Raw genomic sequence first — 27,868 nt, forward strand, 5'->3', positions numbered from 1 at the left:
GCTGTGAGGTATAGTATTTCCATAAATCTACTCGGAAATAAGAAAAATGCTTCGTACTACCTAAGTAACTGAGTTCATTGTTCATTGTTTTACATTTCTTTTATCTATGAGCAAAATGAAGACATTCTTAACCGAATCTCAGCTTAGGTATGTTAAAAGTGGGTTCTTAAAATTTTGGTTACTTTCAGCCTGAACTTTCTTTTCAAAAAGGTTCTTATAGAAATGAAGAGTGTAATTCGCCGTCGCCCTAGGGGTTATCACCCTCTTCTTCTTTAGACTGCGAAAGTGATGCATGTGTGCTAGAATTGTTGGCTGACATCTCAAGATTGCTTGCATCGGTGAGAGGCAGATATTTATTCGCATTGTCCAAAGTCTTGGTTTGATTGAAGTTTTCGTATTCTCCGTCTTTCTCTCCCTCTATTGGCGCGTGCAGACGTGAAGAGATGTGGGAAAAAGCGCTTGAAGCTTGCACATTGTCCGGATTCTGAGCACTGTCGCTAGGCACCTATTGGAACACAAAAATAAAACAGGTATTATCAATACCGATATGCACCGCACTTTGAATGAGGTCAATAACCTGTTTTCTCCCTCAGAAGATGGTAAAGACCCCTGAGGGTATTAATAGAGGTTTCATACGCCCTGAGCCCAAATTCTAAGCCTTCACTTTTTTACTTTTTCACTTTTGAGGAGCTCAACAAATATCGCAATACCTGCCTGGTTAAAAAGATGTGTTAAAGCTAAATGAAAATGGCTAACACGCTCTGGACGTTCACCTACGCTTCACCGGCACGTTATCAAAATTCACCGACATATCACAAACACGCCACCGTCACATCAAAAATTCCTTTCATTGACAGGGTATCAACACACATCCACCAATACTTTACCAACCGTTCACCGACCATTTTTTCACCATCCTTTTTACATCAAACCTCGCAATTCCAGCCTCCCCTCGGAACACCGTTTAAATAAGATCGATAACCATAATCATCATAAACCACACAGGTCAATTGTGCATTACGCGCGTATCAAGAAAAGTGGCTCAGCTTTGATAATAATAGGCTTTGTTAGACAAGCGAAAAATGACCCTATATGGCCATTTTTGAACAATGGCGCAACAGCTTCAGAATACACGAGGGATTTGTCGAAGTTTCCGAGTAGCATACGAGCGGGAAATTTAAACGCTCGGAAAGACTATACTTTAGTTTAGAACTATGACGACTTTAGTTTAGAACTATGACAGTTTCTGGAGAAAGATTGGCTAAACTTCAGAATACCCGGCCACATTATTTCCATGTCATTGAATAAGAATAGTGTCTATTGTGTTATGCCTCATTCTTCAAAGCCTCCTGACATATGTAAATGATGTGGAGGGGTATTCTGAAGTTGCTCCGAAAGATTTATACGGAGAGAAGTGGTCTGAATGAGACACATAACGTATTTTGAATTCTCGATGTGTGCATTGCCACATTAGCGGTCAATTTTTTCCTGGGGTAGACCATTGAGAGTTGACTCGACGAGAAAAATTTACGCTACCCACTTCTACGAAGCGGCTAACTCAGCGTTTAATTTTCCCTTGGGGTACTCCGGTGACAATTTACCTGTCGTGTGCAAATATGCGCTCCCTACTCTTCCAAAACAGCTTAATTGTGATGCCAAAAATTTTTTACCGATTAGTCACGAACTTTTTCGCGTCGCTTCGGCCAAAGTCCCTCAGCGACGAGAAAAATTTACGCTACCCACTTCTACGAAGCGGCTAACTCAGCGTTTAATTTTCCCTTGGGGTACTCCGGTGACAATTTACCTGTCGTGTGCAAATATGCGCTCCATTACCAAATACTCAGTGTTCACCTCCGAACAGCCGAAGAGACAAAATCGCGCGTCAAGAGTTTAGTTTCCGACCATATTACGGCAAATTTAAAGAAACAATTTTTTTAGTTTCTGTGAAATTTATTGTTAAAATGATCATTCAACTCAGTGTCAGTGAAAGTTAAGGATATTAACCTCCACCTCGATGAAGAACTGTTGATTATTCGAAACTGAAATATTCCCGTATAAATGATTGCTCGAAAATACAAATATACCATCATCGCAGGAGGAGACAGCTCGATTTCTTCGTATTCTTCAGGCTGGTCGCTAAAAAGGAAAATAGCGATGAAACTCTCCGTGCAAATATGTCCCCCACCCATCTCCCCTACTTTGCCCTCCAGTAGAGAGAAACTAAACTGATGTTACATGTAAGTGACTCATCACATAGCCTTCGAAGAGGTTATTGTAGTAATGATTATGGAGGCAAAATTTCGGTAAAATGGGAACCAAGGCCACGATGATAAACTAGAAGTGGGGGATAGTGCGAACTATTTCGTCTAATGCCAAAATACGGAAATAAAAACAAAACAAACAAGTAACAAAAAAAGGACTATACAGAATACTTATCAGTTCCTTATGGCTAGAACAAGGGAGTACTTTAGATTTCCCTCGTTTCGTAGCAGCCAATCGGCATCTGGTTGATGAGGGCAATAATGATGATGATGATGAAAATGATGATGAAACTTTAAATTTTTCGTGCTATAATTCATGCAATACCTTGAATTATTTTTTCCTTGTGAGGATCAATACACCAATTGTTATTAATTCTGATTCCATAGATAACTACTTCTACTTAGAAAACTGCTGAAGGACCAGTCATTATTCATTGCCTGGAAGGAAACGAGGATTTTATTTGGGGGGGGGGGGGAATCACAGGGTAAATAATGACTAAAGCAACTTTCCTTCTTTCGAAAAGAACGGTGCATCTAGGTAGTGAGATGCATATATAAACTAAATATGGCTTAGTTCATAGAGCTAGTTTTTCGAACAAAACAAAAGTCACACCTTTTCTTAGCTCTATGCCTCAAATCTAATAGGAAGATCAAAAGAACAACAATAACATTAATGAAACGAAAGTTGATATTTCAATATCAATAAAATGAATTGTCACCGGCTACAAATTGCGATAATGAAGTTATGTTGTCATCTGGATTCAGGAGCATAGTTTTCCTTTAAATAATTAAGCGCAGTTCAGCGGAAGTTCGTGAACGCAAAACCAAAGTATTCACATCTGCCCATCAGAGGAAAAAATAAGAAGTAAATCCTTTAAAATGATTGGATTGAATGATTAATTCACTGTTTAACTGATGGAATAGCGAAGTAAATCAAAACAAACGCAATTCTGTATTTTTTAGACAATTGATTGAAGTTCCATTGCAAGTTAGCATCATTGTATATATCGTCGAGATAATTTTGTCTGCCAAACTGTATTCCGAAATAGATTGAAAATCGGAATTGAATGAAATTTTCCCCTTTCCATCCACTTATCCTGCAGTGACAAATTATGCGGAAAAGGAAATGACAGGTTATGATGATATGTTGTCGTTCAATTTATACTTGGGTCAAATTTTACCTTCCTTTGTTCTCGGTCATGTTAATGTATGATGATGTATGGTCATGTTAATGTTTGAAACAAAGGAAAATAAAATTTGAACCATGGATAAAATTGAACTACAACATATATATTACCTTTTTTGAGGGGTGTGTTCCGTCGGAGTGACCAAGCAATGCGCACTAGGATTACTAAAATGATGCACAGCACTGCCAGAGATGAAGATGAGATTAACATCACTAGGTCAGGTCCCTCGGCTGATGGAGAAACTAAAAACAAAGATTCATCAATACAGCTACAACTGTTGCAAAATGAGTTAAGACACGTCACCACCACATGAGATAATGGTTCACCATATGATCCAACATTATGTATCCCCCCATTCCTCCCTTCAGTGTCAGTGGTTAACCAGCTTCATCTACAAAACTTCGATGAACAACATTGAAACGAGGAGAGGGGACTGGATTTGGTTTCTTGCACTAAATTATTTCTTGGCCAACTAATGAAGTAGAGAAGTGTGCTCTTCGCTTAGGTGTCTCAACATTTTTTCAACTGGTTGTAGCTACACAAACGATACTAGCTCTATGTGGCTGTACGAAAATATTACAGCTGAATGAAAACGGACCTTTACTTACTGTAGACTCAGTTTAACGTACACTTAATAAGTCTCATTCGACCTGCGACTGAAAATCAAATAAAGTAATGTTCGTCGTAGGTCGTCTCCAATTTTAGCATTTGCAGAAAAGCATTTTGTCAAGCTTATTTTCTGCGATAGCAGTGGTCGCTCCGTAGTAAATAATAATAGTTACTTAGCTGGCTTTAGCATCTAACTTGTGTCTGAGTGGCACAAGTTAGAATCCCGTCGAATTCAGAATTTTTTCAGATTTCATTTCTGCAATTGCTTCATTTGTAGCTCACCTTCCAGGATCATTGCTTTACTTCAAAAATAGGCTTGCTATGCATGCAAGAGTTATTTTTGTTTGAAGGATAGGTTGAGGTGCGACACTTACTATAAATGATGTTGTCATTTTTGTTAACGAAAAAAAAAAGCATAACTTTCAAAAGAACGAAACTGTCTCATTACTTTACGTTAACGTGAGTATGTGGGTAATTGTGACTAGTACCAATATAGAATATATTGGTAAATAAAATAAGGCATTGGGTGATAACAGCAATAGCTATGATGTAATTAAAAAAAAAATCAAGAAATCTCAGCATAATCGGCATAATCGATATTTTTAAATAAGTATTATCTTAATGAGATAGTTCAGTTGCAAAATTTTTGGACTCTCTGCGGTAACTAGATAAGTAAGTGTGTTAAAGAGCCTGTGAGGAGTTTGCTCTGACAAAAAGCTAACGCCTTAGATTTCAGCTTTAGATACTATTCACGCTGATCAGTTTTCATTATCCAACTCGGTTGATAAGATAAAATTATCTTTTACTCTTGATGGGTTGCTTTGAAATAGAACGGGCAGCCATTTTCTTGCTCTATATTGGGTAGATAAACGGTCCCTTACATAAATAATTATACGGAACTTTCCGTCTAACTCAGTCGTCATTCCTTCATCGCATCTTCACAAATTTGACTTCAGACAATCGGGGATTTTTGCCATTTGAACTGATATCCATGTGTTAAGTTCTCAAACTTTAAGAATTATCAACTTGATTGCAATACCCGCTTGCTAACGAGCGTAAGGGCTGTACTGAGGAATATTTGCCCAAGGTTGTGGAAGTACGGGCTGAGCGGAGCGAGGTACTAAAACGACCAAGGGCCAATATTCCGTAGCACGGCGTAAAAGTGTTTTAACGCATCAATCACATCTTACTTATCTTTTGAATTGAAATGGTTCAAAATTCTCCATACACTTTTTTAAGTCCTTCATTTTTCCCTTATAAGGAAAACCCTGCAGTTCACCAGTTTTCATCAGGAAATAGTTACCTCGTTATGCACTTTAAATACAGAGTGAAATACTTCAGTTGAAGTTGTCAAGATGACTTACCAGGTTCTTTCTTTGTTTTGAAATGTTTGGTATCCGCCTCACTATCACCTGCTGAGTTGACTGCAAAGAGTTTTACTTCATACTCTGACTCAGACTCAAGACCAGTAATTGCGGATCGAGTTTCTTGGATGTTTTCCCTCTTAGCCACTTTTGTGTTGTTATCTGAGGGTTTCTTGCGCCATTCCAGTCTGTATGTTAAGTTTGCACCACCACCGTTATAAGCTGGTTTTGTCCAGGTTACAATGAAGTCTACATAAACATTAATCTCTTTGTTTGTGATGGTAGCTTTTCCGGGCACACCTATGCATATAAATCAATTAAATTACCAACGGGAATAGGAAAAGTAACCCAAAACAAGCTTTAGAAGGGATGAAAATACATTTGGGACAGAATAAAACTAATAATGCGAACAAAACTGGAACATAACAAAACACAAGTTTCAGACTTTTCCCTTGAAATAAATAACTTATTGTTCTGCGAGAACTTTTCGCATTTTCTGTTTGGAGTAGTATACTTGTAGATTTCCCATCTCTTATAACAATAGAAGTTAGAGGGGGCACATAATCGAATATAGTTTTTTTTGTTTGCAGGTAAGAGGGCCTATAACCGCGAGAGCTCAAAAGCGTCAGTTTACTGTTCTCCTTTCATTTCTTATTATACAATTTTACCCTGACTAGAAACGTGCTTGGCAATGGAGTTGGGACAGACAGATCCGCAGTGAGACATAGTCAGTTTGACAGAACTTATAAATGACTCTAAGAACCACTTCCAACAATTTAGGTGAAAACTGTGTAATTCACTTTAAATTTATAAATAAAAGCTAATTAGTGCAAGTCCAAATCATATTTTGCAACCCTTGAACCTACAGCACACAGACCTATAATCTTATTTAGAGTTAATTTACTCACAGAATTCGTTAGCTGTGATAAACAGTAGCTCTTCATTTCCTGTTCCTGGCTCATTCCTCGCTTTTAGCCGCAATTCATAGCTAGTTTCTGGTTCAAATCGAAAACTGAACTTGTGCATCCGCGCAGGCCAGTCAACATTTCTGATCTGAAGCACATTGCCATCTAACAATATTGTTATAACATAATTGATGATAGGCATGCCACCATTGTCCAATGGATGTTGCCAGGTAAGAGTGATGCTACCACAAGTTTCCTCTATCTTGACATCTCGGGGTGGGCCTGGTGGGCCTAAAAACCGAAAGTTTGGTAAGAGATAACATGTACACTTTATGCATGGATGGTTACGAATTTCACATAGCGAAGTGCTCATCTGCAAATAGCTTCATTTTATTTTAATTTATATTTTTTTTATCGATGACTCATCAATTGATTGGTTGGTTGGTTCAAAGTGGGTTAAGATTATGATTTCTTAAAACTTTCCTTTCTTCAGTAAACATTTTCACTCTGGGAACTGGATATCCATAGAAATTACATGTGACTGGTACAGGAATACTGTTTCCCGCAAAAGAGTAAACTGGAGTGGGCGAAGCATGCACGTTCATTTTTGGAATGGCTAAATCAAATTAGAAAAATGACGCAAGTTGTTTTATACACGATAAATGTAACTCATCAAACATGAAGGCATGAAGTAATCTGCTTTATTTCCATAGACGGAGGTCAATGACTCCTGACGTTTTTGTAAGCATTGTAGACAAGAGTGTTATTTTGATATCGTCACTGTGTTCCCTTTGCACCAATGAGATGCTGTCTTAATGGAATCTGCTTTATCAAGATTCAAATCAATCGTGATGCACTTAACTAGACTTTGAAGGATCATTATCCACTTATCTAATGGGCAGGTGTTCGCCAAATGTATTCCATCATTATTCATACCACCTCAACGAATGACTTGTAAATCAAGTGGGGGAAGTACACAGTAATGGAGGGAATGCGTTACCAACAACAGAACTAGACTGTGATGGGGGGAATGCGCCGCCATCAGTGGCCTAGACTGTGATGGGGGAAACGCACTTCCAACAGTGGAACTAAATTGAGAAGAGAATGTGTTACCGACAGAGGAAAAGGATTCTTGGCACTCGCATTTCAAGAAGTTCAAGAGCAATAAATTATTTCCACAGCAAGGATGTATTCGATCAATAACACCTCGTCAATAACTTTGTCATTTCTTGCAATTCTCTCTATTGGTGAAAGCAAATAAAAATAAAGACGAAAATTTTCCTTCAGTTACTAATAATTGCATTTGAACTTGGTAATAGTAAGTGTAACTTTTCTTCAGAACACATTTCTTGTCTTTGATGTCAAAACACTGTCTTTGCACTGCCTGTGTTCTTCGGGACCAGCATAGTATTTGTATAATTGATTATGCTTTCAATGCTGTGTGTTGATTGAACATCTTTGGGGACTTTATTCCTAGTGCACCATTTTGACTTACCAAACCATCAGGAGAGCAACCTAGCCATGGGTATTTAGGACTTACCAGAGGGATGACCCTGTTGCTTGGTGGTTTCTTCATACTTAGCAATTGCTTCAGGTGGACATTCCTAACCTAGCAGTACCTAGTTGAACGGCATAGCCTGCCACGAGTCTCCTATCGCTCAGTGATTTCATTGGGATCAGCTTTTGCGAAAAAACATCGCATCTGGCTGTGTCCAATTAGAAAATGCATTTTAATCTGTTGCTCGTGGAATATTTATTTATCAATTTTATCTGTATCCTGTAAATTTAAAATAAGGCAAAGTGGTGACATAGCAAAGCTAAACTAATGCGAAAGTCGCCGATTTCGGTTTATAAACGGATTCAAAATTTCTTCTTACTCTCATAAATGTCATTTGATCTTTATTGCAAGCTTTGTACTTGTGAACTCTTGCGGTTCAATTAGCTGTCAACTTTTGTGATTCATTCGCAGTTTCCAACAGATGTTAAAATTAAATGTCCATCTCTTTTAGTTTCTGTTTCTGCACCAGTTCAGTTTCTGACTTTCATAGCTTTAAATAAAATTTAAGGAAATGTTTTATTTCACTAGTTTTTTCCTGTTGTTTTCCTAAGAATTGAATGTATTGAGTAGCAAATTCCATTCCATGATCAAAACTATCTATAGCTACCAAAAGTTTTTGCTTAAAAAGAAATGAATGAAGCGCGGCGGATTTCCATTAGAAAACTATCGTATACAACTCATACACAATTCGTATATAAATTCGTCACGGCTCTTCCGTAACAGCATAATCGCAAAGACCATTGGCAATAAGAGTAAATATTTTGGTCATTTGGAAGTAATGAACCGAAGATGACAGTAGTTTCTGTCGAAACATGTTTTAAAGACTCAAAAGTTTTGTTGCTTTCTTTAAATTCTTGACTTGCCTGCTAATTTCAAGACCCTTTAGAAACATTATTATAATTTTAATTGTAGTTATGTTTTGTTGACAACTGTCTAGTAGAGAACCACCATAACAGTTGAGATTCTTGCTAACAATTGGTTCGAACAACGCGGCACACTTACCTGCACGAGTAACAGTCATCGAGCACAGGGCTCCGATCAAAAGCAGAATCTTCACCATCGCCGCTTCACGGACCCGGTGGAACTTAAACACAAGAGCACAAGAAACCGTTAGATATTCGAAGAGGTGCTAAGTTAGTCAACAGAGCCCACGAGAGCACTGTTTCCCTATAGTGCACAATGCACCTTATCACTGGAAACGTTCGAATATAATGGGTCGTGCAAACGCTGTTTGATTGGGCAAACTGTTGTACTAAAATCTGTACGGGCACGCTAATGCGTTTTTTAATTGTGAAATGATTTTTGAATGACAAGTTACTGAATTTTGTATATCAAATGAAGTGGGCATGACCTAGTTAGAATCAAATGTTTCTTAAATGAAAATCAAAAGAGAGAATCATCCTTTGCATTTTATATTACCACAACCTAAGGAAACCAGTTACACAATCTTTGCCGAAAGACAAGTTGAATACCCAATATTAATACTGAAAGACTTAAAAATTCCTTTATAAATGGATTAATTTTTATATACAATCTTTTATAAACAAACAGCAAGATTTATTTTTTGATATATGCATATTTCAGCGCACAGCACGTTTGTAACTCAGAGACTTATTGTTATTATATATTTAAGACTTATTATTATCAATATGTTCCCTTGAAAATCTTGCCTCTCTTATAAAGTCAGACTGGTTTTGATTAGATCCAAGACATGATGGCGATTGTGCGCTGATTGCAACTGGCTCTGAATGATCAGATTTAGCACTTCTGTAAATATAGGCATTTCTTGGTCATTTTGCCTGGCATTTTATTACTAGCTTTGGGTAGCTTGCGATTATCTGGTAACTCAGAAAATTTTGCACGTTGACTTTGAGCATGTGATGCAATTTGCATCTTAACTGTGTATTTCTGAGGATAATGGGTGGGACTGTGCATCAAGAAAACCCTGATACAATTGCGATAGAAACTGAAATGAAATGAGCAAAAAGATTTACCTCCAAGAGGTAAAATAATCGGTAAAAGGTTGTCATTAAGTTTATGTAACTTTCGGGATTAAGTGTGACATGCTCTCCTAAGTCTGTTGTGGAGCGAAAGGGGGTTTGTAAACGTATATCTTGTTAAAAAATTACGAAGCTATTCGAGACTCAACAACAACAATGATCGAGGCCGCGCGAACAAAAAAGCCCCCCGGAGGGAACTCAACTTTTGATCTGACGCCAGTATTATTTGTAGTACTTTCTCACGTTAGGAAAATCCCAGACGAACTACGATTTCCTGTTTTCCAGTTTCAGATCTGTCCGATATATTGGGTGTTCATCATATGTTTGTGAAAGAGATTATAAATTGAGAGATCTTATCACCATGACACATGATAATTTTTAAAATCTTTTTTAAATTTCGCAACACGCTAGGAAGTAATTCTTATTACTAGCTTCCATGATCATGCCGTCAACGATCTCGATGTCATAAGTTGCCTAGGTTTCCGGCGTTCAAGTTTTGGATCGTTTTTTAAAAAACTGTACTTGTTCTCTTTCTCGAAATAAATCTATAAATGCTTGGCTCAACATTCGAATACTTTTCTTTATTTATGCATCAATAAAAAAAAAAAATGGTGCCTAATGGTAGCTCCGGCTGGCTGAATGTTTGCCATTATATTGAAGTCTTCAATTTCTCGCAAACGGGTAGGGGTTCATGTAAACAAAGTCATCTACCAAACTCTTTAGCGATTCATAAAAGTAATAAGCTATAAAGGTAACCGAAATTAGCCGGCTAGAAGCTGGTCAATATCTCTTTGTAAAAATGAAAAGTTCGAAATCAGTGTTTCAGCAACGAGATCAAACTGTTCCTCTCTCCGTAAGTTGATTTTTAAATTCAAATGCCCCGGAAATCGCCCTTGCTTCTTAAGTGGATGTTTTAATATAAATTCAAATTGATTCTCCAGTTCTCAAAATAAAATGATACACTATTCAAACATCACTAAAATGCGCCGGAAATCGCCCTTGCTACTTAAGCGGATGTTTTTAATATAAATTCAAATTGATTCTCCAGTTCTCAAAATAAAATAATACACTATTCAAACACTAAACTTTATAAATTTGTTAGCACACAAATGCGTGAATCGATAAGAAATCGCGCCTAACCGTAGCTCAGGCTACAACCTCGGACAAAGCCTGTTGAGACACATTACAAAAATACCTATTTTTTGCACTCACCCTGACAAAAATGCTTACCGTCGCAAATTCAAAGATTGTTTCCTCCCTCCCCTTTTGCAATGTTGTTTGCGGTAACACAAGAAATGCATGCTTGAGCTGTTAAGCCCCAACAACATTGTACCAGGGGTGGGGAGGGGGGCAAGTTTGTTCCTTTTGGAAACGATTGTTGCATGGCGGGAAATTAAAAATTGCATTGAAATGTCTCAACAGTTTTGTCCGGGGTTGCAGCTCACCATCAGAAAGTTTGTATTGACGTTTTCATTTTCTCTCAAATCATAGGAGCTCTTGTGAATAGTAATCCGCTATTAATTCTCTCAGTACCAAATTATAAAGCTAAAATGTCATATAGCTAATTAAGAATAGAGGTCAACTCTCAACGGCACTTCACTTAAAAAAAATTAAAAAATCATCAAGATCGAGCGGGTTCGCATGCTGTATTCTGAAAGATTGTCATGTCGCACTTGGAATCACTATTGCCACTTAATCGATAACTTATGAAGTAATTTACCTGAATCGACCTTTGCAAGGGTATTCAGTTTGTCCATTCAAATCCTTGATGAAACTCAGGCCTCTAGAGTAGAGACTGAGGTTACGTTTTCTCACTACAAACTTTCAGTAGTCGTGACATAAAGTTTAAAAGCACGAAGCAAGGTCATGAAGGAGAAGTCCGAAGGAATGCGGCCGTACCAGTGAGCCATGACACGAAATAAATACAGCTAAAGTGGAAAACAAAGTATTCACATGTATCATCTCTTACAATTTGGGATAAATCAGTGGTCGTAAATTTTTCAAAGCCCACAAATTGCACTCACCCTACAGACTCGTACAATTTGGTAGCCTTTAATCCGCCGTAAGGCTTAAATTTGTCGCGCCGTAAAATCAGTGAAAGAGCTCGACTTAAGTTCTCAAAAAATCCTTGTAAAGAAACGAAAGCTCCTATTTTCTATGCTTCAGGGAAATAACAAATACGAATTGGTTGGGAATTTCATTAGAAAATGTCCCGAAAGTCTTATTTACAAGGGAAGGTTAAATATCAACTGATTGCAATCAGGATAGCTTAGTATTTAGTAATTGGGAGTACATTACAATTCTGTGTAATGGATGTTATTTAAAGTTATACACACATTTTTTCCGATTTTAAGCATTCTCATTACTTGCTGGTTATTTTGTCGAGGCCTCAGTAGTAGCATACGCGAAAAAAAAATTATAATAAATATATTTGCTCCGACGAAGGGCTAACGCTCGAAACGTCAGCTTTTGTAATCATTACGGTGGCCAATTTACCATTTCAACTTTGTTGATATATCCAAATTATTTCGTTACTCCCACCGACGCAGCCCCAAACAGTTTCTTTCGAAACTATCAGCCTTTATTCATTTATCTTATTATACGCTACGTTGTGTAGTATCGCTGAGTATTTTTACGAGTTGTGCTGTATTTTGACGAGCCCGTTGGGCTTGCCTATGCCGCATGAGTTCTAAACGCGATGCATTTCATACCTAATTGGCTTGTGAGACGAATCAACTTAACCAAGCACGGGACGAGTCAACTTAACAAAGCACGGGACGAGTCAACTTAACAAAGCACGGGACGAGTCAACTTAACAAAGCACGGGACGAGTCAACTTAACAAAGCACGGGACGAGTCAACTTAACAAAGCACGGGACGAGTCAACTTAACCAAGCACGGGACGAGTCAACTTAACAAAGCACGGGACGAGTCAACTTAACCAAGCACGGGACGAGTCAACTTAACCAAGCACGGGACGAGTCAACTTAACAAAGCACGGGACGAGTCAACTTAACAAAGCACGGGACGAGTCAACTTAACAAAGCACGGGACGAGTCAACTTAACAAAGCACGGGACGAGTCAACTTAACAAAGCACGGGACGAGTCAACTTAACCAAGCACGGGACGAGTCAACTTAACCAAGCACGGGACGAGTCAACTTAACAAAGCACGGGACGAGTCAACTTAACAAAGCACGGGACGAGTAGACCCATACGAATTGTGTCGATTCGTCAAAATTTACCACAGTTTCTTTAGAAACTTGCCCCCTTTATTCAGGTATGCATACCCTGTTCATTTTGTCGAGGCCTCGGTGAAAATTCGGATCTACGTAGAGACAGAAAACAACTATGGTAAAGGAAAATTTTTAGGCATGAGCAGAAGTGGTATGAAATAGTAATTAAGAATTCAAAAATAGATTCTCAAGTATGTGTTTAATCGAGCTGGAAAAGCTGGGTAGGCATTAGAGATCGTAAGAAAAACAAACACCTGAAACAAACACAAAAGGGAAGCGAATATATTTCAAAGAGAAATGTTTGGCGATTTCTTGATTTTAGTTTATATTGAACCTACATTTTTTTCTAATCTTTCAATTACAACAGAGATGACAATCCCCTTCTATTATGTTAAACTTAGGAGTAAAATGTAAGAATCATAAAAAATCAGCATACAAATAAAAGAGTTTAAAAACGAATGAGACTATAACAAGCATAATGATATGTTAAAATTGTATAATTACAAACAATCGAAATCTTTGGGCCGGTTATTTAAACAAAGTTAAGCCATTGTTTTTCAAAACTGCGATCTAAACTATCTTAAAGTTGGCTGAATCTTTTATCTCGGCTGAAAATTCATTTAGTAACCAGTTTCAAGAGGGCCGAAAGCTAGCGACGGCAGGGGAATTTTCTCATGAAAACAACCTCCTTCTTGAGAATACGTAAGACCCACTGTTTGCATAAAACCGCGGTTTGGGCAAGACCGGCCCTTAAGTTAAAAGAATAGTCTTAAATAATAACTTCGCACGGATTGAGTAACACTGTTTGTTTAGCTGTGGTTTCAGTCCTCAAAGGATCGGCGATCGGAGATCATCTCAGAAAGGGGCATGACATGGAACCGGGAAATATCATGCGAAGTTTTAACATATCAAGAAAGTGCCAGAACAAACTTGATTGTCTTATTTTTGAAATGCTCTTTGTCAAGGAACTGAAACCACTGTTAAACAGACAGTGCGACTCAAACCCCTCGAAGCTATTTTTTTACTATTCTTTCACCTCAAATATTTTGGTGGCTTGTAATAGGCCATTTTACAGTTCTGTACTTAGTTGCCCAGCCTTTGATTTGGAGTGAGGCTGAAGGTGACCTTGTTGTGATAGGGACCAGTATCTAGTAAGCACGATAATGTCATCTACATTTGAAAAGCTGCAAGTTTGTATCATAACAAGGTCACCCTTAGCCTCACTCTCGTCCAAAGGCTTGGCAACCACACACCCAACCATAAAATGGACTGTTATGTAATTTTCCCACGCCTTCGTGCTTTTTGCGTTCTCATCCGTTTTTAAAACATCATATTCTCTTGACAATTCTTTATAACTTATTATCTTTTAACAGAACCTGAAAACGAGATCTGACAGGTTGAACGTCGTTCCTTTGTATCGATAGTTTTTACTACCAAGTTTACATCAAAGAAACTTCTACCAATACATTATGTTTCACATCATTGATAAAGTAAGAGGAAAGGTTTGAAGTTAATGTGTAGAAAGAAGAAAATAGTCTTTTTCCAAGTAAGGAACTAATTATACCTGAATATTTGGAAACAGTGAATGAAGCTGGAGGTTACAACTTCTTGTTTTTCTCTTTACCTCTAAAGCACAGTTCAAGCCTCTACTACCTGTGTAAGCAAGGACTAAAGAGAAAAAAATGCATCAAGAATAACTAAATCAAGTTACGTCACTAAGAATAGCTCAATGACACAATCTCTTTGTATTCCGTAAAAACCCTGTCACACCTTAACTTAGGGAACAGAAGAGGGCCAAATGGAAGGTGAGTTTAAGGCTTTTCATATCGCCACACTTGTCTAGCGTATGTTCAGCTATTGAAATAATCCACTAAAAGAGAAATCAAAGAAAGTCATTGATAAATTAGCAAAACTATGTCGATGATAATTCTTTTGATTTCATTCAAATTTGAGTTAAATGAATTGTATTCCGGCTATGATTGCTCCAATTAAAAATAAATTCTGTAGACTTCGTTGCCATTTCACTTCAACAACAAACTATTTTCTCTTCATCCGTTTGGTAAGCGTCGCTTTTCTTCTTCCATAAGTCATTATAATCATAGTCCCCCTTACGATTTCTGTAATTGAATGATATACCTTCACAAACCAACTCTTTAGTCACATTTGGCGGTTGTAATTCGCCAACCAGGTTGTCGGAAAAATTCAAAGGATGGGCCACGACTGAGATGACAGTCTGCGCAGATTGCTCCAACGAGGTATGAAAACACCCATAACAGCTAGATGATGATAATTATCCGATATGAAGAGTAAGATGTATTTGTGTTTTACTTTTCCTTAAGCATCAGCCCAAGAAACGAGGCGTGAGAACAGGAAGGAAATGAATACAAGCATGAGAAAGCTAAACAGACCGAAAAGGTCAGTAAGCTTCTCTGCCCGGCTGACTCTGAATAGACAGTAGAGCACGCTTGTGTCTCGTTCGTCTCCACAATCGCATATTGAAACTTGAACTTATCTAACGACTACAATCCCGCAATAAAATCGTCAAAAGAACGTCACGAATTCTCATTCTCATGGATAGCTGATTCTTCAGCCGACGCACTTTGTAACCATGGATACGACTGTCCCGGAGGTGGAAACTGTGGAATCTGTCCCTTACCGGGGTAGGGTGGTGGCGATTCTAGTGGGTATGGGTAATCTGGGGGTGGTATGTCTGCGTTCGTTGGGGCTTCGTTGGGAACGTAATCTACTGGAGGTGTTGTGGTGTCAAAAGGTTCAGACTGAGTACGGCGTGATACTGGAGCCATTCGAATTCTCTCCGCTGCTTCTCTGTTTCTTCTTTTACTTCGTTTCGCCAAACAAACGAGAAGGCAAATCAGTGCAACAAACAATATTACACTTACAATAACGGCTGTCACCAACGTATGCGACTCTAAAGGGAAAAAGAGAGACAAAAGTCAAGTAAGCAGAGTTTACTGAAGCTCAACCTCGTTCCCAGCGCCTTTTCCTAACTAAGGGAAAAGGCCCTGAGAACGAGATTCACTAAAGCTTAGAGTCGTTTTCAGGAGGCGTTGTGAAGATAGCTGCGTTGTTTGTTACATGATATGTGCTACAACAAATTAAGCATTTAATTTTTAAAACAAAGATAGACAAGAAATAATTAATTTGAACCTGAACTTGATATGGCCTTGAAGGTGGCTTTAAATCCACTGTGTGGTTTTCTGCCTACATAATCCGCGTCAGAGTAGAACTGAACCCACATATACCGATTACGGTGACTTGAACGAACGGCTTTGGGAATCGTAGTTCCACAATATCTTCCCAAAGATTTGTCAGAGAAGGGCAATCCATCTCCAACTTCCACATAATCTCTGCAGCCTTCAGGATCCAACTGAAATCTCTCGAAACTGAGTTCAATACTATGTTCTTCGGGTACAGTGATGAGCCATTCACAAAATAAACTCGGTGGGTAGTGGGTCAAAGGACTCTCTAGAATCCCTTCTGAACCGGTCAATCTCAAATCATAGTTGTGGACGTTTCCCGGGTAACATAACTCGTAGGAATTTACAGCTTTAGTTTTCGCTACGGAGTCAAATAACGGAAGACAATATTTAGTAAATTCCTTAAGGTTGGCTAAGGGGAGTTTAAGATGGGGCTGTTGCACAGAGCCTATCAAAATCTGACATGAAAAAAAGCAAATGTTTATGGCCAGATGGAGGCTTAAAGACATCGAGAAGCCATGGTTGGCATGTTAAGACAATTTCTTTTAAGAACATTATTTAATAGTTGTGAATAACACACCGGCGTGTAGATCACCGCCAAGTTCAAAAGCCGTTGAGATTGTGTCAGTTATCGAGTCCATTCTACAAGTCTCTTTAAGTTATCACTTAGAAATTACTGAGCATAAAATATCACAGGAATGGTCAATGGTGTCGAAAATATTTCCAAATGTCATTCGTCTTGCCTTATTATGCCCTGTTATTGGTCATAAAATATCGCGCCTTTTTCTGAACCAGTCGGGTGCAAAAGTAATTCCCAGGCTTGAGATCTTTTACACAAGAATATATCTACATTTACAAAGAATAACATCTACTTTTATCTTATTTCTGATTTGATTCTGTGACTACATGAACTTTGGTTCTGCACTCGGGACACTCAATTAAAAGGCTCTCTCTGATTCAACACCATTCTCGTCTTATTTACCACACCTATACTGCTGTCGTTCCCGAATGGGTCGTTCTTCTCTTCTCCACAAACCCTTACCCGCGTATGTCGTATGCATGTGTCTGTCTTTCCGTCCAAGTTAGTCATTAGGTGAAAAGAAAGTGACGAAGTAGGAGTTTTCTCTAAATAGCGTAGCACGTAACAGTTTTGTTTAACCACTCTGTTTCAATCGTGATAATAACCTAAGGGCATGGTCAAACAACACCCTGTGTTGCCTTGAACTTGCCCTTCCTACGGCCTAATTTTAAAATTTATTTTAGACAAAATTTCATCGGTTGATCAGAAACGAGGGATGTTACGAATAACCGGCAAGGTGCTTGACGGGAAGAAACCGACTTACCATAAAACGAATAAATGAGAATGCTTCCACTTACGTGGGTCATGAAGCGCTGTAAATGTTGCTTTAAATCCCCTGAAAGATGATCTGATTGGACCAGACCTAAAAAGCACCCTCATGTACCGACCGGTAGAGGAGATTTCCTTTGGTGCATTGGAACCGCACATTTTCCCTTCGCTGTCACCATAGATGTCTTCCCCATCTACAACTTCTACATAATCTGCATCACATCTTCCTGACATGTCAGTTTGAACCAATTGAAAGGTGTCAAAGCTGAGTTTTACATAGTACCCATCTGGGACAGCAATGAGCCAGTTACAGCTAGAGTGAGAGAGATACCCTTCGCCACCGGTTGGGCTTTGAAGAGTTCCATTGTAACCGGATAATTTCAGATTGTTGTTGTAAATGTTGCCCGGAAAACATGTCTGCTCGGAACTTACAGCTGAGGAGAAAGATGCATCACATAAATTTACTCACCATTTTACGGGAAAATGTTTGGCAGGCTATCCACATATTCTAAACCCTTTTGAGTTTCAACATACTCTATATGAATGTTAGGGTCCGAATGGCGACTCAAAGGTGATGAAGTATTACACTTTTGTCAGTGATTCAAGCTATTCACCACATATTTAATAAATTCAAAGTAAAAAGGGAGACTGATATAAAGATACACTGGAAACATTCTTCGTCCAGGGACATGGTCTAGATTCAGTTATAAATAAAAAGTTCGTGAACAACCAAGCTTTTATGTCTTTCGTCACGGTATAGTTTAACCGACAGAAAGAACACTATACTCCTAAAAACTCAACCAATTTATCAAACAACGTGTAATGGTTTTTACTAAGAAGCGACTCTTATAGGCAATAAAATGATTATCTTCTACAAACAGCCCTCTTAAGAGTATAACTTAGTTTACTACTGACACAAGCTCACTGCTGCCTCCAAATCTTCTATATATGAACAATTTTCCACTGTAGCTCTCTCTCGTTCGGTCGGTCGATCGGTCACTGCTAGCAACAATCACTACTACTACACGACTGAGTCCTTACATTACGTAGTATTCTGGAATATTTCAGAAGCTTACAACACATTTTGGTAGTCTTACATCATAACTACATGACCTAATAGAATGTTCTTGAAAGTTCCATGGTATGACAGTACGAAGTTCCTGTATGTATGTCAGCATAACTGGGCATTCCATACATTTCTAGAAACTTCTATCTACAATCACTATCCTAAAGATGTCATGATCGATAGTACTGCAAGCCTCTACCCCTTTCATTTACCAAGGATGGCTAACTTTGAAATTACCTTTTTAACCCCATAGTTGATGTGGATGACGCACTTGAGCGCCAAGCAAGCGAGGAACACCACGAAACCCCATCTGGCTTGTACTTTCTCCCGGCAGATTAAGAACACTGAACGAGCTTACGAACACGCTTTACGCCTTAAAAACCAATTGCATGTTGATAAATAAAATCATTATGTACTTACGCGGATCCACAGCCTCAAAATGTGCTTTAAATCCAGCATAATCCGAGGAGCCCTGATAGGAATGAAACTGTATCCGCATGTACTTCCGAGTCGAGTACACCGCTGACCCAGTACTAAACAAGTTGTAACCATGGTAAACAGCAAGCTCTTTACTCCACGACTTTCGCCCATCAAGTATTTGTACGTGGTCCTTCCGATCAATTTCAATCTTATCAAATATCAGCTTTACTCTTTTGTTACCAGGAACAGAAATCACCCAAATGCAACTGGAATTAGTCGGATAAGGAGCAGGGTAGAAAGAGGAAAAGAGCGAACCAGAGGAACCAGTGAGGCGATTACGCTTGGCATTCCCGTCTAGCGATTGGCATACTCCTAAGGCTTCCTCTGCAAATGAATATAACAAAAATAACGTTACAGCTCGATCTCAGACATTAATTTGCAATCCTTGTCGATCTTCACAAACCTTACTCATCCCTATTCAGGCTTAGTTTATTCTTAGGTTTGTGCTGCTCCCTTCCCACCCGAACTCCTCCCCAGAAAACAATTGATTAAGAGTCGAATGCTTCTATAGTGCGTTTTTCTTCTCTACCAAATGATCCAGAACATCGAAAAATTACTCTTTTCACTGACCATGACGTTCTGAAGAATACTATCAGACTTTCCCTAAGCCCTACTTATTTATATATATATCTTATTAACCAAGCGCGAGGGCCGTACTGGGAGAATATCGGCCCGAAGTCTTGACAGTACGGACCAAGCGCAGGGAGGTCCGTACAAAAAAGACCGAGGGCCGATATTCTTCCAGTACGGTCCCGAGCAAGCTTGGTTAATAAGAGATTTATTATACGACTGAAGTTCAAAGGGACACAGGTGCGGTATCATTCGGGACCATTCGGGACACTGCCCGGTCCAATACTTAGAGAATATTGGACCGGCAATAGAGCATTTGATTGGTTGATTTTAGTTATTGGCCCGAGTCGCGTAATAAATTTATTTATAGTAACTTCCATTTAGTGACAAAGAATAAAGATAAAATAATAATAATAATAATAATAAACTAAAAAAAAAAAAAAAAGAAGGTACTAAATGAGGGACTAACGTACGGACTTGAAGTCCCAGCGAGGTCAGCCCCCAATACACTTCCAACATCTGTAAGGCTTCAATAGTCAAACCACGGAAAGAAAAACTCCAAAAACTTAAACAATACGAAAACTTAAACAATCCCATCTTCTCACTCACCACCCCCCTACCCTACCCCTCCCAAGCCCCTTAGGCCAACTGAGTTTTTCAGAGTAAACCCAAGACTGAACAAATAACATTACCTCTGACCACGGCTGAAAAGTTTAAACTAAAACCGCCTACGCCCGCTAAAGGTTTTCCTTCCACAGAAAAATCAACAAATAGGTGGCGTCCAGTAGAATAAAGAACATCAGGATGGACTCTTCCGGTATATGATTTTCCGAGACGCTTTGATGCTGAGCTGATACCATCATGAAATGTGAGTTTATCATAATATTCTTGCAGATTGAAGTCATTAAATGTAACTTTCAATATGTATGCTCCATCAGTGGAAAGTTCATCCGGTACTTCAAGTATCCACCTGCACCTCGATGGTAACAAACTGACAGGAGCCAAAGGATAGCCTGGATTCGTCAGTGTCTTCTGATGTGATACAGAAGCAGTAAGTGCTTCACCGTTGTAAGGACAAACTAAAAAGTACAAAAATACAACGAATGGTTTGATTGTGTAACATTTGATCGTGTAATGTGATCATCCGGGTGAGAATACTTCTCAGGAGGACCATTTTTAATAGTATTAACTGACGTTTTTCAAAGTGCAATGCTGTTACCCGATGAATGAAAGTCTGGTTTACTACTAAGAACAGAATTCCTCGCCAAATGTCAGCAACTACACCAAAAACAAACTGACAACGAAACTGACCAATCACAACAACCTTACGCCATTTGAGTCTTACAGCCGACAAGATCACGGCAAAATTGACCAATCACCGCACAATAACCCGATTTATGACACTCAACCAGCAACAATTCTTCACTCGGCTCGGATGATGACTTTCACTGAGGTGGTAAAGTCTCTCAACTGGACGATCAGACTACACGATTAATCCTATCCATCACAATTTCCTACAATGTGATTGACGCATTAGCTGCTTTACTTTTCATTAGTTATTCTGTAGAGATGTAATCGGACAGTGTTATCGGGCAGTGCAGTCCGACAGTTGGCTGTAATCGGACACCTGTAACAGGGCTAAAAATTGACGGTCGCACGGTCGCCAGTGGCGAGTTAAAACTGACTAGGGCGACCAAAAGTTTAAGTTTGATCGCCCGATGGGCGACTACATGTACAATCTCGAAAAGCTGTAATGCAATGTAAATTATGAGAAGTACAAAGTTAAAAATAAAACCCAATATGTAGTTTAATCGGACTACCTTTCTCTTCGTTTTTTGCCTGGACTCTAACATCGTCCATTTTAGTAAATTTTTAGTTTTGAAGTGGAAATTCCGAGCCGTTTTCACCCGGGTGTTTTCACGAGCGATCCACATTCAAGGCGCCATTTTGGAATTGCCACGTGACTCTCCCCCAGACTTCCGTGCGGGATGGTTTCGAAACACTTGTTAACCAGGAAATCCTGGGCTACTTCTTTTTGGGATGGGCGACTAAGAATTCAAGTTAACTGGCCCAACTGGCCACCAAGCACTGGAGTTAATTTTTAGCCCTGCTGTAATCGGAAAGTTAAAACAGCCAATTATACTAGTTGCGAATGATAAATGATAAAGTGAAAAAGGACCCGAATATAACGATGACACACTATGGAAAGCAAATGTGGGCTAAAATACAGTACATCCAGCTCATTCATTTGCGTATCATGATTATCAATAGCTTCCATTCTACGCCTCTTTCTTCAAAAGTTGCCAACCTGTGCAAATGAATGGGCCGAGTATACTGCGATTGCTCTCAAATCCGAAGCAAATAATGCTTGATACGTGTATAAGCAGTAAAAGTTAGAAATGAGAAACAAAATCTACAGATTGTAGCAACTTCAACAGACAAAATTTTCGTGCAAGTCAAACATCAGAAGCCTGCAGGGTTTCTTGGGAAATGTCATCGGAAAAAATTGGTCTTAAACCCTGGTTGAATGACTTTCATATCTAGAGGAGTGTAGAACCTTGGTCAAGTTTTGTTAAAACTCTGCACCTCCTTTTCAGTATCAAGCTTCTTTTTGATCATCTATTTAATCAATCAATATACAAATACTCTATCATGCAGTCCAATTTTATCATTTGCAATATTGACTGGGGCGAAGGGGAAAATTTTTACAAGAATTGCAAGAAGGATAGGAGCTTCGTTCAGTTATGGAAATTGCTGCAAAATTGAAATTGACTCAAGGGAGGAGGTATCTTCTACTGAACGGAAAAAAAAAATCTTTGCCGCTGTCATCCACAATGGCTCCACAGTTATACACCAATTAACTTACTTAGTTTGTTCTCTGCTGTGAAAGTAGCATTAAATCCTTTGTAATATTGATACGGGGTGGAGAAGAAATCTGATCTGAAACGCACTAGCATGTACCGACCACTCGAGCGGATAATCCCTGGATTTGTAAGACCACACAATTTTCCTCTGCTTCCACTGTCACTTTTGTTCCCCTTAAGTACCTCTACATAATCACCACTGCAATACCATAAAGGAGAACCTGTCGCCAAAAAATCCATATCAAATAGTTCGAAGCTGAGTTTTACAATGCTCCCTTCTGGTACAGTAATGAGCCAATCACAGCTCATCCCTGGATAAAATTGGGAGTTATAAGGATCTCTTGGACTCTCAAACGTTCCACTAAGGCCATATAATTTGAGGTTGTTGTTGTTGGTGTTCCCTGGCAAGCATGTGTTGTTGGGACTTACAGCTGTGGAGATAACAGAGACATTTTCTGTAAATAATTTGACCTTTACAATGTCTATTGTCCTTTCAAATCAGACCCATTCAAGATTTTGGATATTCAAGGTATTTTTAACTCTGGCAAACAGGAGCATACAGTACCTTTGTATAACAACAGGTCAGTGTGTAACTCATTCCTTGAGGAAAGAATCAGGACTATCAGTACCTCCCTTGCTCCTTTCAACCAATCACCTGTCCAATACTTTTGAAATTAAACGCTTCCATTCCATATAGTACGAAAACTTTATCATAACAGTTGTTCATACAACAGTAAAATATGACCATACAGTCAGAGTGTAAATTAACCAACAAGTAACCCTTAACATATAACCAAAAAAGACCTATCTTTTTTCTGCATAACAAGAGGAGTCTCAAAATAGCACTAGGAAACTTACACAAATGCAGACCTCCAGACCATCAGTTGCTGGTCATTAAAATAGGTCTAGATTTCCTAATGAGGGGTCAGAGTAAAAGGAACAGGGCACCCTTATAGAGCCAGTTGGCTAAACATAAAACTTGAAGTAAACTCTCTCTTATGTAACATATATATTATTATCATTATTATTATTATTATTATTATTTACTCTGTTTGTTCTTAAAAGGAAGATACTCATGCAGGCACTAAATCATATGTATCTGTTAGTGCTGCTAACAGAGTTCAACTCATTCATTGACGCTTTTAATCATATGGGACAATCAAATGAATTAAACTAATGTCACTTACTGGTATTTTGTGCTAGTGTGGTCTTCGTGGTTGTCCAGGATAAAAACAGCACACCTAAATAGATATTAAATATGAAATAGAAATGAATTTTTAATCAGCAGCAACTAAAAATAAATTCTGCAATAAAACTGGCTACGGATATAGAACATACACTCTATGAACATACTACATGAAATCAACTCTTTGTTTATTTCATTTTGTACCCATAATTTACCACACTGAGTATTTATATAATATATACTTGTTTATTTTAAAGAATATATATTTGATGACAGAGTTGGCCTTAATACATGGACACAAGGGTGTCACTAAGAGGGTCCTGGGGTGCTGTGACTCCCACCCTTTTCTCAGATTAGTAAAATATGGAGTGGACAGAACAATCTGGTGAGTACCCTCTGTTTGACAAAGTGTGACCCCCCCCCCTTTGAATAATCCTCACTACACCCCTGTGACAGGTCAATAAGATCTCACAATTCAACTTCAGAAATAAAAAACATGGAAACAGAATTGTGGCATAAAGAGTTTGCAACTTACTTTGTGACTTCCCCACAAAATGCCAAAACAGCATTTAACCAACAAATTCATTTGCCAACTTTCTATTTTTTTTCTTGTAAGCTAGGGCTCTTACAGGGGCTGCAGCTTCTAAGAATTACAGATAGAATTCTAAAACTCTTCTTTTTAAAAAAAAAAAAAAAAGACATTAGAGCCCAGATCATACAGCCTCTGTTATAAAGGGAATTGTTTCTTTTTCCCAAGGAAGTTAAAAGTCATCAGAATGGGATTAACAGGATAAATTATTTGCTGATATACAAAACTAAGTGTAAAATGGAGCTGGTTATAAGGCAGGGTTATTGACTAGACAGGCATGTCATAGTCATATACAAGTAAATAATACACAAACAGTTGAAACTGTATTACATAGCACTTGTTACGTGCACGAATGACCAACAAATGTCTGCTAACAAAGCATATATGAAAATAGACTCCCGAGTACGATATATGGCACGCAACAAAAATGTAACAACAAGCAGTTACCCATTTTAACTATTATTTAATTAGTTTTACATTGTCTAATTTACTTAGGTTAAAGATTAAGTTAAGCAGTTCATAAAGCAGGCTTACAATCCTTCATGCCGCGGAAGTGTTCGTCGTCTTGATCAACTTCCAATTCCAACATCCGCTGACTGAAGACCACAGTGCTTGGCTTTCTTGATTCATGACTTTCCGTGTACACAAATTCTTGCGGAGGACTCCATAGTAAACTCTGTATTCTCTATCTTCTTCCTCTCTCGACTATTGTCTTTTTCATCTCTTTCTTCTCTCCGGATATCACAAGGTCAAAAGGTCATAGCCTCGTCCCATCATAGCTTCCAAAAGTTCAGTCAGCAAGCCACAAGGGTAAACCCTCGGCCAAATCTCCTTTGTACTCCTCACAAGCCAGCTTTTATACATTTACTTTAGTTATCTAGAATGTTCTATTACTATTTATAGCGTATTACAAGTTGTACTATTTTTGGAAACTGCTGAGTCACATGAAAGAAGTTTCTGGAATGTTACAGATCATAGATAATTCTAAAAAAGTCTGGGATTGCGTGACAGATTCAGTCAAAATAATTCGATCCTCGTAACACACTGTATTAAACAGCACAGTATTGAGCGATCACTCTGTATAAAGCAGTTACTCTGTAAAAAGCAGTTAGTTGTTGAAGGCCCCGAAATTCTTTCCCCTCAAGCAATATTAATTTCACCTCTATTAAATTAATAGCCACCTCTATTGAAAGGTCATGGTCACCCTGTTGACCAGCTAATACAGACATGAACAGGAAGAGCTGGACAAACACAACAAGCAAACTTTATTCAGGCTGTCAACCATGCTTTCTACACCAAACACACAGATGCTTCTTCACATGTGCAACACTGCTGACTAATTGCAGCAGTCCTACCAACAACTCAACAGTCTGTTTCTATTGTCCTCTAACTGTACTGAATGGTCACCAAAGGGGAATTACTCAAATAAAAGTAAGAACAAGTCTTTAAGTATATTAGGTCCTTGTTTATCTCCAGAAATTGATGCTAGAATAGTATTTGCGAGTGAGGTTTCATACATTAAGTGGTCATTCATGGCTGAAAATGGCCATTTTTTACAATATTATACTCCTTTTCTAATTCTGTGGAGCCTGCAGTAAACAATCACCCTGTATTATTATTTACAATACCTCTATTCCATGGAACCACCGGTATTTACTAGCTGACCTTTATTAAGTGGTCACCCTGCCATTCCCCTGGGGTGACCCCTTAATACAGGTTTGATCAAAGAAGTCTATGGCAAAGTTGGTAATTCATGGAAGAGCTGTCAAGATTGAAATTTGGGAACAGTAAAGACAGTAAATGATTTTCAAAACACTGTCACCGTGCTTAGGATGATTAATATATAACATGTAACAAAAGGTGCCTCCAAAGCATCAGCTGCTGAATAATAACAGAACACGTCTGACATTCTACAAATTAATGATCGACGCTGGCACTCTTTTGATGATTCAGAAAGCCAGCGCCTAGCATAATTCTAAAAAACATCAACTTAGATAATTAATTTTATGTTCTTGGTAAACAGCAACTTTGGCAGAATTAACTTGGATATATCAACAAAGTTGAAGTGGTAAATTGGCCACCGTAACGATTAAAAAAGCTGACGTTTCGAGCGTTAGCCTTTCGTCGGAGCAGAATTAGTCAATCAGAGGAAAGGGGAATTATTTTAAGAAAATGGACAGAAAAAGTACCACCAAATATAATAGGTAAGGAAAGGAAGAGATCACCTGAGAGCACTGGATAATAACTGACCTTCAGAGAAAGAGCCCGGCTTTCAACTGCATGACCCAGCCGCTAACAACATCAAATTAAAATTTGCATGCCCAGCTGAGCAACCGAACACGTTGGATGATTAGAAAAATGTTGGAGCTACAATTCATATGATTCCTTATGCATCGATTAACGCATTGTACTTAATCATTGTAAAGTACTTTGGCACGGTCTGTCGAAAATTTTTTCCGTTTTCTTAACGCAAGCCACAAGCCTTTTGTGTGTTAAAAGCTGATTTTCAAATGCTGCAGACGATCGATGGCTGTTGAAGTTGAAGTTCATTTGTTTGTTTAAGCAGGTTGATTAATTTGGCAGCTCTAATAGCTGATGTGGACCTGCTGTCCTAACCCACCCATCCCACCTCAGGAGAGGACATCCATCACACAGTAATCTCGTGTGTGGGAAATTAACATCTCCTGCCCCAACCCTGCAGGAGACGGGACCTCCATTTATTCGTCCCTATCCGAGAAGACTAGAATATCTAACCATTTCTTGATGTTATAGAAAGGTAGCAAATTCTTCTCAATTATTTTAAGACCTTGAGTGTTGGTCCGGCCGGGGCTCGAACCCTCGACCTCCCGCACTACAGTCCAGCGCTCTATCCATTGAGCTAACCGGGAGGCGGTAGTTAGTACTTTATTTCAAGTTTTCTTGCCTTTCGAAAAAAGATCTGAAAATGCAGTTCACGTAGCTGATAGACATAATTCTCCCTGATATTAGACAAGACTTTTACGGCGACTCTGACTCGTAAACAAAAGCGTACATGCAGTTGCGGACAATGTGCGGGAAGTCGAATTCTAACACCTCACGAAATCATAGCTAAAAGTTATTTAAAAATATACGGGAGTAAAATATATCTTAATAGGGAAAACATAAATAAATCATTACCCAATATTTCCATGGGGCGTACAATCTTCATGGGTAAAACAGGGGCTAATACGACGATTCAGCTCACCACACCAGAGCGAAGAGCACAGATTTAAGTCACGAATCTCCTCAGCTCCAATCCGTCACGTGTGGGGGATGGGTGGGAAGGGGACTGAGAGACGTGGACGAAGAGAGAAGATATGCCCTACCCTAGTACTCCGTTTTACGTCCACATTTAGTTTGCTCCATTCCTTTGTTGCTCTCGCAGCAAACGTTCGACCGCCTTCCTTAA

At 38.7% G+C, this 27,868-nt stretch overlaps 1 protein-coding gene across 7 annotated transcripts; it reads right to left on the bottom strand.

The window, feature by feature from the left end:
- Positions 1-247: 247 nt before the first annotated feature.
- On the bottom strand, positions 248-27,755 carry LOC111322335 (bone morphogenetic protein 1). 7 transcript variants are annotated; one of them, XR_015991650.1, is made up of 10 exons: positions 24,976-27,724; positions 23,854-23,907; positions 22,669-23,097; positions 20,495-20,881; positions 19,173-19,556; positions 17,716-18,120; positions 16,289-16,699; positions 15,257-16,049; positions 14,685-14,788; positions 12,957-13,212 (listed from the first exon to the last, which is right to left on the bottom strand). XR_015991650.1 is itself a non-coding variant. In XM_088733039.1 (9 exons), the coding sequence occupies exons 2-9, from the start codon at positions 13,181-13,183 to the stop codon at positions 248-250; spliced, it is 1,146 nt and encodes a 381-aa protein (XP_088589165.1). In that variant the 5' UTR covers positions 13,184-13,212; positions 14,685-15,671. The 7 variants fall into 7 exon arrangements, 5 of the variants coding, with proteins under 5 accessions (XP_088589165.1, XP_088589163.1, XP_022781150.2 ...); XM_088733039.1 differs by lacking the exons at positions 16,289-16,699; positions 17,716-18,120; positions 19,173-19,556; ... (2 more) ...; positions 23,854-23,907; positions 24,976-27,724 and adding exons at positions 248-505; positions 2,085-2,136; positions 2,875-2,899; ... (2 more) ...; positions 6,330-6,617; positions 8,887-8,968 and having other exon boundaries at positions 13,175-13,212; positions 14,685-15,671; XR_015991649.1 differs by having other exon boundaries at positions 12,962-13,212; positions 14,685-16,049.
- Between the last annotated feature and the right edge of the window lie 113 nt (positions 27,756-27,868).

The sequence above is a fragment of the Stylophora pistillata genome, chromosome 9, assembly GCF_964205215.1.
Source record: "Stylophora pistillata chromosome 9, jaStyPist1.2, whole genome shotgun sequence".
Lineage (NCBI taxonomy): Eukaryota > Metazoa > Cnidaria > Anthozoa > Scleractinia > Pocilloporidae > Stylophora > Stylophora pistillata.